Genomic DNA, 17,803 nt, shown 5'->3' with positions numbered 1-17,803 from the left:
GAAAATGATCGACAACATAAAAATGGCTTTTGGTCATTTTCCCACTTGTACTAATCAATGCACACACGCAGGCTCCTTAAGTTTACTTTGACATATGTTCTATGCTGGCGATAAAGTGTACTCCTCCTCCCCGCTTACTACCGCGTTCATGGGGTGGGGGACATGGCGTGTGGAGATATTTTGCTGTATTTAATGTCCAAACCTGATGAAAATACATAGACTTGTTTAGTTTTTCATGCTGATTTCAAATACGCAATAATCTTTCTTAAAGGTCAAATATTCGCGAGATCACAAAGCTGCCTCTCTGTTGTTTCTGGAAACAGTAGAAAAAAATCCGTTCAGCACAAAGAATATTATCAGATAGCCAGATACTGTGATATGCAATAAGTGCAACGCTGCACACAGTAACTATAGTCGTTCTGGAGGTGCTCAATATTAAATGCATGTACCATGACTACCATAAAAAAATCAAAATTAAAAATCTATGAAAAGAAAATGAGAATTCTGCTTTCCGCACTTTTTGATACACAGTTCGGACTTTGTTAAAAAAATAATTACAGCTCTAGCTATTCTAGATCATGAGATATCGCTCCGAAAAGCTAAATAAGTGACCCAAAAACATTCAGATTCAGCTCGTACTCGTTGCACATATCTAAACTGCAGATGAAATACTGATCTTATAAGAATTAAGTTGGGCTTTACATTCTAAAGAGTAGCTGTAGATCTCAATATTGTAAAAAAAAATCTTTTTTCTTTGATGATACTCTGGTCTCCAAAGCCATGTCCTCCCTTCATGTTCGTGTGCGCATGTTCGTGGATGCACATTCTTACATTTGTGTGCGAAATGAATTTACGCACGAAAACACTTACAAAACGCGCAGAACAGTCAAGAGCCATCCCGAAAAAACAGCTGTGCATACATGACGCGATCAGATTGAAGGAAGATGGCTAATCCCTCAGTTATAGGAATCGGCATAACACGAAAGTGAAACGCGTTTTCACAGTAGTAGTTGATTGCTTATAGTGCATTGGTATATGAGAGCTTGTACAATGTCTGTTGTTTGGCAGATATAGCACCGCTTGATGTGGACGCACCCACGTTGATGCCTAGTGGCACATCTCCGTACCGACGACTAACGACCACGATCATGATTTAACCCTTGCGGTAGCTGAAGTTGTCGATATACCTGACACCGCATATGGCGAATCCCGCGCAAAGATGCCATCAACAACCACATAGTAAACACTGATACTCGATATGCACTCCCTCAAAGCGCCGTGTCTTCCCTAGGTGCGACAGCTGCAGGCGAGCGTCGGAGAGCTATTTTTCGACATGGATGGATGCTATGATGAGCGAGGCTTGGGCTAAAGCCGCCACCTCGCGGTATGTTAAAGCGTTCACGACATTACACTTCTCCTATTGGAAACGCGCCGAATGGGATGGTCGTAGCAACGGCGCGTTGCAGAAGCTAATGGCGGAAGCAACGAAGCTTTTTTTTTTTTTTTTTCGACCCTGGTGGCACACGTCACCGCCCCGTAATAAAGGGGACGCTCATAACATCCATCCATCCAAGAGCACTGCGAGAGGAAAGTGTGAAAGATAATTGGCGCATTCATGTAGTCTCCGTTATGTGTGTGGTGGTATAGTTCAGCGGGCTAAACGCCCGCCAGCGATCGTCGCGGACCGAGAGGTCGTGGGTTCGACTCGTCAGATTTTTTTTTTTTTCTGACAGGAGTCGAACCCTGTCATCATAAATAAAATAAAGTAACGTCATCAAAGTTTTACGTAGCGTGCTTAAAATGTAGCGACCCCAACACGGTTGCCGCATTGAACGTAATTGCGCATCGCAGAGCTACATTTTCATCTCTCTATTTTTGCAGTCAGGCTTAGGCTGTCCGAACGCGCGCACACACACACAAAGCGCAAGGGGAATCTTAAGATACTGTTTATTCGTTTCATTTGTACAAAAACAACAAAGCAAATTTTTACACGTCTGGGAAGCTGACAGCAAGTAAATATATCGGTCACTTTGAAGCACATTTTTCTCGATTCGCCTACCACACGACACGCGGCACCGAGTATAAATAGTGGACGAGATACACGTGGCTATAAATTAGCGAGAGACGCGCGCACACACACACGCACACAAAACGTAAAGGAAAAAAAAAATCAAACGTCGCGAATACAAGAGAAGCAAAGCAGAATTCTTTGGCCACCTGAAAACAAGTCTTCTCTTTCTCAACACATATTTACTATATTTATAATATGTATATATATAGTATGTGCAAATCGATGAAAAAGCCGCGGGTGTGCAGGTGGCGGCGCTCTGTCACGCGGTAAACCCGCTGCCTGAAGCGGGGCTCGGGGCAGGGGGTCGGAAGAGCACCGCTCTCCTGCGGAAGGGAATGTTGTGTGGCTGTTCCTGCGACAGGTGCAAACACACCGCGAACCTATGGCACACGCTCTCTCCCCTCCCTGTTTTCGCGGCCGACGAGGGGGAAAGAAAACGCAGCCGAATAAAAACAGGCGCCGACATAGAAGCGCGAAACGACGACGACACAAAAGCTTGAGCTTATTTCGGCCACCGCCTACCCCTGATCCACCTCATCCTGTGACCGTTGTTGACTCTTTAAAATCATACACCTTCCGGGGATGCCACTACCTTTCCGCAATAAATGACCACAATCTTCGTCAATTAATTCGACACGGCAATCCGCACGGAACGTCCTTACGACAGCTCATGCGGCAAAAGTAACCACGCCGATATCGCACCCTGCACTGATGGGATATTTAAACGGCAACCACGTGAAATGGGACAAACAAGATAACGCTGGACATTCGTTGAACGTGGTTCCCACTTTAGACACACGCCTCCTGGTAAGTACCCAGCGCACGGCGTTGTAATAAAGGAGGTGCACCCCGAAAAGTGTACACATTTAAGAGCGTCGAGTGAAATACGCGCGAGTGCGGCGCCGCACTGGGGGAGACGAACTAGCGCGGTGGCCGGAAAACTACGCGGCTGTCCGGAGACATCGCACGGCAGCTACGGCCACCTGCGCCAGCTAAGGTCACAACCTTCTGGAGCAAGTCTCCATCATACAGCGTCGTATGTCGAAGCCCTGTCTACTACAGAGCCTCTCAGGCCTGCAACCACGCGCACTGGCAAAGGCACACGGCACGACCGCCGTGTGTCAACTTAAACGGGCCGCGACAAAACATCAACGGAGAATTACGTTAAGTAGACGTGCTAGAAAACAGACAGCGCATCCTGAGGTGAAGAACATATACGAGGCGTGCTTGAGCGAGAGGACGCTGCTTCAGCATTCTGCCCGCGGGGCGCGTGGCGTGCTCGAACACTTTCGAAACCGCCACGCGGGCTAGGAGATCTGAACGCAGCAGCGCGCAAACCCGGCTCCTGTTTCGTGTGGAGCATAAACCGGCGAGCGGTGTTGGCACACAATGACGTCGTTGAATTCTTCACTGAAGAGATGGCGGGCAAGCAAATGCATCCTTGCCTCGCGCGTAGAATCAAGAAAAGCGAACCTGTATTAGAGACAGCAATCGTTCCCACGTGCAGCGCAGTTCGTCTGCTTCACCAATGCCCTTACGCACGCCCTTTTACCTAAAGCTAAGCGCATTTCTTCACATCTGAACTGGCGGCGAACGATAGCACTAAACAGTTTGATTGGGACCTATGACTGCTTCCCACTAATTCTTCCCGACGATTTTGTCATTCGGAGGCGTACTGTTACCGCAAGCGTGTGCGTACGGTGAACAAAAATGATTAAAAAAAGAGAGACAGAGAAAAAAAAAAGAATCCGCCGCCTTGGTCATGCGCTTCCCGGGGCTGAAGGAACCCGGTGGGCAAAACTAAAAACGAAAAAAAAAAAAGAGTTCGAAGCTGGAGCAATGTGGAAGCATTGGGTCCCTTTCGGCTGGCAGTTCCTTTCGACGGTCCAGCAGGCCCTCACGTCTAAAAGAGGCCTTTCTTTTTTTCCTTGCGCTTCTCCTTCCCGTCAAGTTGTCTGAAAAAAAAAAAAAAAAAAGACAAGCAAGGGGGGGGGGGGGAGGAAGCAGGGGTGCTTCATGTCAGTAACACTTGAGTGGACCACCTTCACTGTCGCGAGAAAAATGCGTGGCTTTACTCTGTACACTTTACTCACTTATAGTCTCGCCGCGGATGTAAGGAACAAACTAGCTCAGTTCTAACATTCCTCTATGCATTTTTACATTACACGGCATCTTCTACAAAAAACAATTTCCACTGCTCCTGTGCAAGCAGGAGCAGGACTTTCATTTGGGCGTGTTGGTTCATGATTAGTTGGGGGAAAAAGAGTGCAAACATAGAGGGACAAGGAAGACACACCACTCATCCAGCATTCAGTGTCATCTTAGTCCCTATTTTTTTGTGCTGCTTTCCCCCCAGTTTAATGTGCGGCCCAATTTGTGTCAACCTTCACTCACTTGCTCGCTAAGTTTTTAAATATAACTGAAAATTCCACACAACATATTACAACCATTCCTGGGAATGCAGTGAGTTGAATGCATATTTTTGTCAAGTAAATGAGAACGGGGGGGACTAGAAGTACTGTCATCATCAGCCTGTCTACGCCCACTGCAGGGCAAAGGCCTCCTGCCAATCAACCCGGTCCTGCGCTTTCTGCTGCCACGTTATACCTACAAACTTCTTAATCTCATCTACCCACCTAATTTTCTGTCTCCCCCTCACGCGTTTGCCATCTCTTGGAATCCAGTCAGTTACCCTTAATGACCACCGATTATGCTGCCGACGTGCTACGTGACCGGCCCATATCCATTTCTTCTTCGTGATTTCAACTATGATATCCTTAACCCCCGTTTGTTCCCTGACCCACTCTGCTCTCTTCCTGTCTCTGTAAGTACTGTAAGTACTGTAACGAACAGTAAAAAAGCTTCAACCATCCACAGACAGCTGAAAAGAATGCTACTTAAGGTTTTAAACTTTAGAACTCGTGAACTTTTCACCACATGGCCTGGCCACTGCTAACACAGCCGTTTCTGCCTGCTCTCATTGATCGTAAGCTCAGGCTCACAAGTTACACCTTGGGTGATGGCTTTTTCTTTGTCTACTGCAGTACACAGTCTCTGGGAACTGTAATAACAAGCAACGTTTGCGCTATTGCGCCCCCAGTAATATAATATCACACAAAAATCATGCCGTTAGGGGCGAATAAGCTTTCATGACGTAAATCAGGTGCGGCCATTGTCACAGAGGCCTTGAAAACCTCAGAGCTGACAACAACGAACTAGTGATTTCACAAGTGCGCCAACACTCGATGTGCTATAGCTGGCAACATCTTTTCGTGGCAGCACAGCGAAAGCTACGTGTGCGGAGCTTCTGCACATGTGTTACTACGCCAAGTGGTCCGTTTGCAGGCGACTGTTTACAGGCGCAGGAAAACGTGAAATTGACACCAGATAGCCCAAAAACTAGAAATAACGAAAAAAACGAAAATCCTTCGCTGGATAAGCTTTCTTACTTGCAATGCAATTAGTCTTGAGCATAATGCCTATATCTTTTTTTTATGTTTCCTTTTATGCTACGTAGTCTACAAAAGTTACCGTTCCCAGACTACATATGCAGCAGCATAGTAAAAAGTGTGTGCTTCGGTTTCATAGCCTTGGCTGTGCTGCCACAGAAAGTTGTCGCCATGTATAGGAACACGTGGGACACGCTCACTTGTGTCTCCTGCCAGCATTTAAGTCATCTTTAACGTCATGCTGTTTTGCATCCGAGTAATGCTTCCATGGTTCACCAGTCCTCATTATCTGGCAAGTGTCACAAATGGAGAATTCAAGCCAAACTGTCAAAATTGTAGTCTAAATGAATCAGCTAACCAAGATGGCATATTGTAGGGGCGTGATGTTTGGCAGTCACCCCTCCTCCCCTAATTGCCCCCGCCAACTCCTTTAAAACATACATGGGATGAACTCCAAAACCCTTCAATAAGAAAAATTGTTGACCATCGTTTTTTCTAAAATTCTGTGCCAACACCTTTCATGCTCACGTGCTGATTTCACATATGAGATTTGATGGAAACAGCATAACTCTGCAATAAATGAACTTAGGTACATACTATATATAGGCATAGCCAGATGGAAGTTCAACCCGCCTCCCACCCCTACTCCCCGACATTTTCGTTTTCGTATCTGTAATACACACACATACACATGTAAGCATATATATATAGCCATCACCCTCATAATAAAATCCTACCTACACCCCCGACTGACACTATCCACCAAATAAAAAGTTAAATCCTTAACTAGCGTTTTCACAGTCACTACAATGTATTGTTTTATACCATGCCCTTCAAAAGTCTCAAAATGTCAGGTGACCCACAAAGTGATGTTGCGTTACTCCCATCCTTTCTTAATGAAATATTAATATAGATATTTTGTATACTGCCCAATAGGAAAAAAGATTTCTAACTTTTGACATCTTTCTAGAGAAATCTGATGCCCTTAATCAAAACTCAAGAATTATCAGTACCAAGAGTTGTAGTTTAGCTGCGGCAATAACAATTGTAGTGGCTGCCAAAAAAGAGCAGAGCCCACAGAAAAGGTTCTGGCTTCCATCTTTTATAGCATTGCTGTATACAAGACTGATCAACTTTCTTCTTGCATTGGAATGTTCTAGTGACAATGTTCACATAGCAAGTATTGCGTATGCTCCAAACTTATTGAAAAAAGAAAAGTGAGATTTGAAATTTCAGTGTTATATTATCAAATCAATTTATTTTTCAAGGCATATACATTTAGTAATGGGTACCCGGGTAAAGAGATCCTTAAGTTACTTTAAACGAGGCAAGGCAAACTCAAAATAGGATGTTTTCAATTGCAGCCAAACGAGTAAAATTTTACCATTTCAATATGGTGATATTTCAATGACTATATGCAATGATGCAATGCAAGAGCAATATAAAAAATATGTTGATTTTTCAAAACATTTTGTGGCGACTTCACCACCCAGGCCGAATTTCTTTTGAAACCAGTCACTTAAAGTCTCAATACCACCTTTAAATTACAATGCATTATTGCTGAACACAGCTCATGCATGGATTGGACAACAAAACCATGCCCAAGCCATACTCCCAAAACAATCATTACAAATGAAAACCTGCAGCGATTGTGACGAAACAATGCAAGCATGACACATGGTGAACATTAAGGACTGTGAACAAGAATCGTAGCATCTATGACAAATTACTTTGCTGCTTTTTTGCTCCGAAAGCATAAGCCAAATGTGACCTCTGTCATGATCTTATGAGTAGTGAGTTGCAGGCCCAGGTAAGTACAAATTATTCACAAAAGCATGAAGTAATGGTGCCTTTTGGATGACCCAGTTACGAAGAATATTGAGCAATTTGCTTATGTCAGTAGTCATTCCTAAAGTTGTTCAGCCAGAGAAAACGTCACGACTGGCTGGCACTTATTACTGATTGGCAAATTAGCACTGCACAATCATGAGCCTGTTTTACAAGCGAATTGTTTTAGGAACACCTCCTCTACCACTAATGAGTGGTAGAGGAGGTGAGGCATCCACAAAATGTATACCAATATTCCCTACAATACAATATGGGCTAACGTGGCTCACAATAACAAAATAGGCTATAGGCAAAGCCATTTGAAACCATAAGGATAAGTATGCAGCACATTATTTGGCAGGATTATATATCTATTCCCATCCACCCCCTTCAATTGGCAAATTTTTTTAGCTACTCATTCATTACACTCTTTGAATCCAAATTCTCTCATTTCTCAGAAACTTCCAAGTTTCAGCTATAAATTACAGGCTCTCTTCTTAAAGTATGAGCTCCCACACTTTGCTAGCCTTGCCAAAAATTCGTGATGCTACATCACAAAGGCAAACCACAATATGTGCTTTTCCTATAGAAGGCCATAACAGTGCATAGAAACTGTACTACTCATATGGTCAATAATTTGATGATCAACCAAGAGTGCCTGGCTTAGTGCTATAAATTTTAATTATCTCTCATACAGATTTAGTGCAGCTGTGCTGCAACACGTGAGCAGTTGTCTGGAAGCAGACACGTGAACGGCAATAAAAAATTTATCAGAGCTCTTTGTGGCTTCATCTTGCCACCTTCAATTTAAAATAAAAGGCAGGAGCATAGCGTACTTGACATAAAGCCTTTCATCATAGCCTCTACAAGCTAAACACATTATTTACCTAAAGCAATTCCAATTAGGGCATGGAAGAAAACGAGCACACTGTTTATGGAATGACCAAAGACCCCTGAAACAGGTTTCTGCCATGAACAACCAACAAGAAAGGTATTGTCCATTGTAAGTAAGCAACGTGAGGGTTGTCTAGAATTAAAATGTAATGCAAATAATCAGAATGGAAACAAGCATAAAAAGTGAAGGGAGCATGCACAGAAGAAGCATTGGTTCCCGCCTAGCAAAAATATCATGAGAAAAGATGAAAACATACACCGGACATTTCAGCTATAACATGATGCTCAACTTCCCTAGTCATGAGCCATAGAACCCCATATTAACTGAGTTCCAGAGCTTTGATGTATGCTTTTCAATGTTTTTTTAACGCAAGACCCTGCCATATGTTCAGTCAGAACAAAAACTATTTTAAACTATAAAACAGAACATAACATAAAACAATAAACAAGATAAAAATAATAACTTTTTGGTATGTGAAAGCCCGCATATAGCTAGTACCAGCAATGCAGAGAATGATGAAACAAATAATCAGGAACATATTACACTTGACACTGACGTGCGTGCAAGGCTGAAGCATTGGGCAACATCTACCAAAAAAATAGAGAGAGAGAGAGAGGAGAGGCAATGTCCTCTTTCTTTGTTAGAAAATAAAACATTAACACAACACAGATATCAAGGTGCAAGTTTGACTTGATAAAGCTGATAGTCCTGATAGTTGAGATAAAAACTTGAAGCTCCATACTCGACAAACACTGCAGTCTTGATTATTGGTGACAGCATACTAGCGGTTACCACTTGAAACTATCAGAATGAACCACAAAAAGGCCACCAGTGTAAGGCCATCTATTGAGATCAGGCACTTGCTTCAGTCCGCAGGAGCAAAGACGTGCGCGTAATCTTAGACATGTTTACTGATGACCACAGGCGTGTACAAGTTGTGCTGGTGATTGTGTTTAACCTCTCACTAACTGGCAGAAAGCATTCGAATCACGTGGTAGGATGAATGTGTCATGCATTTCATTACAAAGGCAATAAGTTAAAGAAGTAGTGGTTTCCTTATATCTTTAGTTTGTAGTGCAAGCCATGCTGTGCCACAAATTCATTCCAATCTAATAGTAAAATATGCCACCTTCAAGGAACAGCTTGTTCTAAGTTTAAGTTCCTGCTACCAGTCACTGGAATGCACAGACTGTATACAGTAAATGCTCGTTAATTCGAACTCTAAGGGGACTTTAAAAATCGCTCTAATTAAGCGGAGTTCGAATAAGCGGGCAGGAGCTAGAATGAACGGACATTGCGCCACACTACACGGGCAGAATCTAAAGAAGCCCCCGCGTAAGCAGTGAGCCTTAATGTCGAAATATATGATGCTATTTATGCTCCCAAAGACACTTATTTACATGGCTGAGTCAATGCAATAAAAAAATTATGTAATCAGTAATTTGCATTTGCTTGCATTTTTTCTGTCGCGACTCCATTAGCATCGTTTGCACCTTGCCCAAGAGCCCAAGCGCAGCGTCCGAATTCTTTTGCATCTCCAGTAAATTTGGTTTGGTTCTGCAACACACTGTGATCACTCTTGGCCAACTTCTGCAAGAAGCGATGAAAACCAAAGGCTCCCAGTTGGAATTAAGCGTTGTGGATACCGACGCACTCGAATTAACGGGAGTTTTCGCCCACAGAAATACACAGGGCTGTGCAAGGACCAGGGTGTCAGTTCGAATGAACAGAATTCGAATTAATGAGCCTTTGCAGCACTAGTTCCCTGTATCATATAATGCTACTAGTCACAGCTGTAACAAACAACCCACACAGTTCTTGTGCTCACTACTTAGCTAAGAAAGCATACACTGGAAACATACCATTAACAATTCAGTCACAGGTTACCTGTCAAGTCTTTTTTTTTCCAACAGCGGGGGAAAAAAAAAAGCTAGCTGAGATGCTGTTTCCTAAGTCACAACAAATATGTGTTGGACTAGAAAGAAACAAGGTGCTCCTTGGTCATGTTTATCACAAAATTATGCCCCAATTATGGTGATGTACAATAAAATATAAATATATTAAACTGCATCAAAAGTAGACAAAGTGTGATAGATACTTTTTTCTGAAGGAAAGGAAATAAGTTCAAGCTGCAACCCAGTACCCATGGCATAAAATGCTTGAGAACAGGAAAGCCTATAATATGTAAACCTTCTGGGCTGATAGACACACAAAACTTGAACACGCTATATAATCAACAGTATGACAATATAATATATAACAATGCAACAAAGGACCAAAAACATAAAAATGTAACAACAATGTGCAAAGTATAAGTGCAATAAAAAACAGTTGTGACCAGATTATTTAGCTCAAAATGACAAGGATGTGCTGCCTTTGAAATAAGGGCTGCAGTGTTATTTACAATGCAGAATTGGATAACCACAGCTCAACTGTAACATGAATGAAGACTGCAACATGGGGAACAAAGTTCAACCTTGACGTAATGCCACAGAAAGTGCAAAGTGGGGGGGAAAAACATGCAAGAAGTCCTTGTCATAAATATGATGTGCATGATGATCGGGTGAACAGCACTGTAAGCTATGCAGGGATGGTTCTTTGCCCATTTTAGGCTGGCATGGAGGGCAGTGGCACAGAACACGCAAGAGAATGGAGAATTGTGGAAAATTGTAATGAAATAATGAAAACACTATAAAAGAGGCACCTTTCAAGAGATGCGAGTGATGTAAAAATAGAAATTCTTATCGTGGAGGGTAGTAAATGAACCTGCAGCATGCCTGAGAAAGTCTGCGAACAGTCGTTCTATGGGTTGTTGCTTGAATGATGCCAGAACGGCCAACAAAATCGGAAACACTAATCTTGCACATGTCATGAAGCATTCACACACCTTCGAAAATCATCACAGAAGAGAAGAACTCAAGTAAAACAAGTGACATTGACAGAAAAATAATAACTTGGTACTGTGCTGTATACAGAGAAAAATAAAGCGCAAAAGAAGAGAAGGATGTGCCAGTCCACTGAACTCTGGGTAAGATGCAAAAGAAAAAAAAATAACTATAGCCGGCCAAAGGCAAGGTGGGTGCCGAGGTGGCGGATGAAGGGTTGGTAGTAGGGGCGTGCATCACTCTCTACATCTGCTTGCAGTTCTTTCGGACAGGCGCAGCATACTGCATGCATTTGCGGCTACTGAAGTGGTCCTCAGAGACAGACCGGCGCAATCTGAAAGAGCCCAACAACATCGACAAGGGCCACTGTACAACCAGGCATTGTCACAAGCTGCTTCTTCTGCACTTGCACCCAGTGTTCATAAGCGCGCACAATTTCAAGATATAAGTGTTAATTGCCTCCTGTCAATGGTGAGTGCTTGGGTACTGCATGTTACAAAATAGAGCTGGTAAAAACGACCTGCATTAGAGCAAGTGACTGGTCATAAAAGCTGCTCAGTATGCAATTGAGTGTGGACCCTTGTTTTTTTTTTAGGATGCAGTGGCAGCACTGTGTTTATGACTACATCAACTTCCAGTGCAAGTTTTCAGCAAGTGTACTGACAAAACAACAGTGCTTTGTCCTGTAGTGGACTATAGGTAGATGTACTGATATACTGAATAAGAAACATCAGAAGGGAGAACGTTTGGGCGTGTTTTTGCGCTATGGTTTCTGAAGAACTATAAGAAACATGCCCCCTATACAGAGCTGATGCATGAGCTTTTGTGCATCACTGTTCTAACTGCATAGCAATACTGATGCCAGCTAAAAGGTTAAACATATATGCAGGCCATTGCAACTTGCTATTCTAGAGGGTCCACAGAGATGGGTGAAAAACAGAGTGTTTTCTGCACCAATTCAAAAATGTAAGAGTCAGAATAAAACCGGTATGTAACAGCCAGAAGTGCACATCAGGGAGAGAGAAAGGGGGATGGAGAGAGCAAAAGAAAACCTTGTTCATCTTCAGATATGCATAAAAGTTAAAGATGATATCTCAATAAACAACAATAAAGGCTTCAATTTGCAGTGAAACATGGTGACTATCAATTAAAAAATGAATAAGAAGAAACTCCACTATTTAAAAATGCCAACAATGCACCGACATATCGTGTCTGTATCTTGCAAGTATTTAGTGCACACGTTTTAGCATTTAAGCACCACACGTGAGCATGGAAGGTCAATATGAACATTTCAATGTGGGCATCATAAAATGTGAAACTTTATACTTATGAATGCAATAAAAGCATACAAAATAGACAGCAGCTGTTAAGTGTAAATTGTCAGGCGTGCAACATTCTGAGAAGTAAATCTAATGTATAATACTTCAGTCGCAATATCAAGCGCTACTTATGCTAATAGTATGAAGAATTTCAAAGTATGATAGTCACCAAGATCAGCTAGTAAAATGCTGTAATGAGAACGTGCCGAGCTATGAAGCAAAAATGAATGCAGCTGAACAACTCAGTATTTCAAAGGTTATGCATAGAAGACATGGACAAAAGGAAAGAAAAAAAAGAAAGGACAACACAAATGCATCGCGTGTGTGTGTGTTTGCCTTGTATGCCTAACCTTCCAATCATCCTTGTGTGTCATATTAGCCTGCTACAAACATGTCTTTTCTTGTAACTCATTGCAGCTTGCAGTCCCAATGGTGGCTCGTTTCCCCAAATTAGTTGACTGAATTGTGAGGAATATAGAAAGCACTTCTGTGTTAGAAAAGAAAGATTCTTATATTTGAGTAGCAGAGTGCAATAGGTCACAGTGGTGCTGACAAAGGCACCAAAATGTACCGAGCCTTCAAGATAAGTCTGGAAAAACAATATTCAGAATCCATAACAGAGAGTGACATTGTTGCATGAAATGTGTAACAAGACTATGGAATTACTTCAATACATAAGACATTAGCAATAATATAGAAGTAACCAGAACAACCTCAAACCTGGACCAGAAAGCTAATGCGAGCGTGCCTAATGCAGAACTTTGCTACTTACACATGTGGGCCATGACCCACGCATGCCTTATGGGCATTTTGGCAGTACTGTATTTGTACATACTGTACTGTACAGTACATATTGGCAGTACTGATTGCAAGTCTGCAATCAGTCAAATGTGGAGGGGGGAAAAAAAAAGGAAGATAAAAGGTATACAGTAATCCCTTGTAATAACAAAATGGCTTTCCTCGAAATATCGCTTTATTCGAAATTTCTTCCAGTCCCGACCCAAACGCATGCATATTAAGGCGCATTACTCGAAGCTCGCAAAGAGCTTGACCCTCTTAGAACTAAGTGGCGAGCGGAGGTGTCGCCAAGCGGTGGCAACCCTTTTGCGCATACAGTGTCAAGTTAATGCCGTCAACGTCTCAAGCAGGCCCAGGACAGTTCACAAAGGTACCAAACCCAGAACCGACTACTGCCTAGTAACGGGCACCAAGTGAATGCCCAGTGTTCCCAGCTGTTTACAGCCGCCGACGGATTTTTCGGACTCCAAAAATACAGACTTCATGGATGTTTCCATATGGAAACCGCCAAGGTTTCCATAGCACTAATACATTATCGCGACCGATTTTTTCGGAAAACTTTATGCTCTAAAATTCGATTTTTCAGACTGAACGGAATTTCCAACAGGGCTCTCAGGAACCTGGATGACGACTCCATCGAGTATCTCACTGAAGAGATAAATCGGGTCTGGAAGCAGGGCTTGGTTCCAGAGACCTGGAAGTCCGCATCGGTGATACTCATTCCGAAGCCGGGAAAACCCCCAGGCCTCGCAAACCTTCGACCCATCTCCCTCACGTCATGCGTGGGGAAGGTTGCAGAGCACGTCATTCACAAACGCATTTCGGACCATGTCGAGAAGAGCAATTTATTTCCATACAACATGGTTGGCTTCCGTCCGGCTTTGTCGACGCAGGATGCGATGAAGCTCATCAAGTGTCAAATAATCGACAATCCAACCAGAGACGTCCGGGCTATTCTGGGTTTAGATTTGGAAAAAGCTTTTGACAACGTGTCTCACGCACACATTCTGAATGCCATATCGGATCTCAATTTGGGCGCATCCTTTCACGGTTACATCAGCTCCTTTCTCAAGGGGCGGAAAGCGACACTTAAAATTGGAGACCTAAAAACAGAGGCTTTCGAGCTTGGCCCTAGAGGAACACCGCAGGGAGCGGTCGTTTCACCGCTATTGTTTAACATAGCAATGAGAGGTCTCTCGGAAAAGCTCTCTGCTATAGACGGTGTTAGTCACACAATCTATGCAGATGACATAACTATATGGTGCACCAAGGGATGTGAAGGAGATGTTGAGGCGAGTCTCCAATCGGCAGTCAATGAGGTTGAATCATACCTGGAAAACACGGGACTAAAATGTTCCCCTAGTAAGTCCGAGTTACTCCTTTATAGACCAATCAGACGAGGTCCCAAGCCCAGGGGATGGAAGCCACTCGCAGATGTCGATATCAGGCTAACCACACGTGATGGAAACCTCATTCCTAGAGTCGAGTCCATACGCATGTTGGGCATGGTTATCGAATCCAATGGATCCAATAGGCTTACGTTAGATAGGATTACAAAGAAAACGGAAATGGTCATCAGACTCATTACTAGAGTGTCTAATAGAAGAGGAGGCCTGAAAGAAGACAATTTACTCCGGATTTTCCATGCCTTTCTCATGAGCCACATCATCTACGTAGCGGCCATGCACACCTGGCACAACTTCGAGAAAAAGAAGCTTAACACCCTCATTCGGAAAAGCATCAAAAGGGTGCTAGGCATTCCGATGACGGCTAGCACAGAACGCCTTTCTCAATTAGGTGTGCACAATACGCTGGATGAAATCATCGAAGCACAAGAATCAGCCCAGCTTGCTCGACTATCCTGCTCTTTGGCAGGGAGAAGAATCTTAGCCATTCTGGGCCTCAATCCAGTGCTGGCAGAGGAGAGAAGCCATCCAATCATCGAGGAGCAAAGAGAAAATATTCTTGTCGCACCGATCCCTCGCAATATGCATCCGCAGCACAATGAGGGAAGGCGTAGAGCAAGAGCGATTGCGATCCTGAAGAAGATCAAGGATGATCCTCAATCGGTCTGCTTCGTAGATGCGGCACAATATGGTCGCTCATCTCACTATGCCGTGGTCGCAATAGATAACAGAGGTGAAATAATCTCGTCGGCCTCCCTGACTGGGACCACTTCTTCTAAGGCGGAGCAGGTTGCTATTGCTTTGGCACTCTTGGATGATAACAGGACGCAAATCTACTCGGATTCTAGATCGGCAGTCAGGGCGTTTGCCTCGGGCTCCATAGCGAAAGAGGCACATGACGTTCTTAAGACCCGGACCATAACTATGCACACAATCATTTGGTTCCCGGCACACCTAGGTCAAACTTTGGACTCCCTCACCAACCTCAACGACATCGCCCACTCCCAAGCACGCGTACTAACTCTCCGCGTGGGAGGAGAAGCCTTGTCACAGAGCAGGGTTCAAGAGTTCCGAGACACTTTATTCACATTTAATGAATTCACGAAGCATTTTTATCTGGAAAGAAGAGTATTTCCTCCACCACACAAAAAGCTCACGAGACCACAGGCGATGACCTTTAGGATGCTTCAAACTAATTCTTATCCGAATCTGGCTTTCATGCACTGTCTATTCCCAAGTGACTTCAGCTCACAATGCCCTGGCTGCGGGGGAACGTGCGATTTAGAGCACATGCTTTGGCGGTGCCCCTCGTTACGTGGGGATAAGGACCTCACAGAGCAGAAATGGAGCTCGGCCCTCAAGAGCTCGGAATATCAGCAACAACTTTGGGCTGTCCAGAGAGCCTGCGATGCGGCGGTTAGGCTAGGTCTAACTGTCCCCACGTGGGAGCGGCCCGCGGTGTCACCCTAAGGGGTGGCACTTCTCCGGATCTTTAAATAAAGTTCTTCGTACCGTACCGTATCACTCGTTTTGAGCCATACCACTTGGTTTTGAAAGCCGCCATGTTAGATTTTCCGCTGGCTGAGTGAAATTTGGCTTGGCTTCCAGTGGCTAATTGTGTATCCTCCAAGATTGGCAGTGAGCACAATTTTGCAGTTTCGGAGGCCATGCCCGCTCCTCCTTGGCTGGCAAAACACTCTAGGGGACGCAACTTTTCTCTTTCAGTCAGCCTTATCGTCATCATTAATACGCCAGTAGGGAATTTTTTTTTTGCGCATTTGTTTTTCCAGCAGTCATTCCACACGTGGTTGTCCTTGTGGTGTGTCAGGTGTATGTCCGAGACGTTGTGTGCTTCAGATTTTTTTCTGCCGTCGCGGTGGTTACGGCGCTTGGCTACTGACCTGAAACAGGTGGGTTCGATTGCGGCCGCGTTTCGATGGAGGCGAAATGCTGGAGGTCCGCGTACTGTGCGATGCGAGTGCAGGCTTAAGAACCCCGCACCGTGTCACTGAATCCCATCAACCAGACGAGATATGACGTGCATCTTTTTGTGACCGGTGTCAAATTTTGTGTGCTCGGTGCCATAGAGCCTCCAGTTGTGCCACCCACAATGGTCAGCGGCAGCGATTGCCAACGCTCTGACGTTACTTTAGCCCGAATACAAGCAAATGTGCTCGTCCCCAAGCGTAGCATGAAGCATAGCATGACTGGAGATTTTTTTTAGGCTGCTCTAATCCAAGTAGACTTCATTTTAATGTATTAACAAACTTTTAGGACTATTTTGCCGTCCCCACCAGGTCCCCAAAATCGGTCGGCGACTGTACTGCGGAGCGAACGGTAGCTGTCAAATTTCACAGAGCAGCGCACCAGAACTATTAATTTCGGTCATAACCCAAGATTGAATCTACACGAAAATAAAGTTTTCCTGGTGCTTTGCGACGCCATAAAACGACGGTCTCTTAGATGCCGAAAAGTGGCCAAAAGACCACAGGCTGACTTGTGCCATAGCGTTCCATGGGGTGCGCTGTGTGATTGGCAATGTGATTGTGTTATTCAGAATGCTTTTTTTTTTCACCTGAATAAAGTTTTGCTTCACTGAATACATTGTGTTCTGACTTCATCGCAGTCGTAGTGCCATTAAAGCTCAACTGCTTTAGTTATTCTTGAGTGGTCGCTTATATCAAAATACCGCTTATAACGAATTTTTTAGGCGTCCCGCTGACTTCGGTATAACGAGGGATTACTGTATATAAAAAAACAAGGGGACAGCATGTAAACAAACTAAGACTGCTAAATAATAAATTGGAACAAATTCTTATATAGCCTTCCCAGAAGTGAGACATTCTTACTGAATGACTAGAAATCATTGAAAAGCAGTTATCTGATTCGTGCACTGGCTCGGAAACTAGTACCCATTCTCCACAATCATACTATAGCAGAATAGCATCCACCATTCAGCCTTCCTTAAAGGACCCCTGACTGCGAAATTTTCATTTGCAACTTTTTTACTGTAATTTGTAGCCTTGTGTATGGTAATGCCAAAATTGAATCATAAATACTCTCATGTATCGTATAATTAATGTTAGCGTCGTTAATTGTGAACAATTTTAGCGCCACTTCAAAACGTCCGCCTAAAATTGCAAGAAACTAGCG

The 17,803-nt window shown here is 43.7% G+C and overlaps 1 protein-coding gene across 5 annotated transcripts in view; it reads right to left on the bottom strand.

Annotated features, from left to right (window-relative positions):
- Positions 1-1,930: 1,930 nt before the first annotated feature.
- The window catches only part of LOC119373880 (septin-7), an 86,916-nt gene continuing 71,043 nt past the window's right edge, over positions 1,931-17,803 (bottom strand). For 3 of the 5 annotated variants that reach the window (XM_037643971.2, XM_037643940.2, XM_037643961.2), the window contains exon 12: positions 6,751-11,461. In XM_037643971.2, the coding sequence (XP_037499899.1) occupies positions 11,371-11,461 (91 nt within the window). In that variant the 3' untranslated portion in view covers positions 6,751-11,370. Of the gene's footprint in view, positions 4,027-6,750; positions 11,462-17,803 lie in introns of those variants that run through there. The other 2 variants (XR_007417864.1, XM_037643947.2) reach the window with 2 other exon arrangements.

This window comes from Rhipicephalus sanguineus, chromosome 1 (genome assembly GCF_013339695.2).
Source record: "Rhipicephalus sanguineus isolate Rsan-2018 chromosome 1, BIME_Rsan_1.4, whole genome shotgun sequence".
Taxonomy (NCBI): Eukaryota; Metazoa; Arthropoda; class Arachnida; order Ixodida; family Ixodidae; genus Rhipicephalus; species Rhipicephalus sanguineus.
Note: the sequence above shows the minus strand (reverse complement) of the source record. Positions and strands in the feature narration are given on the sequence as shown.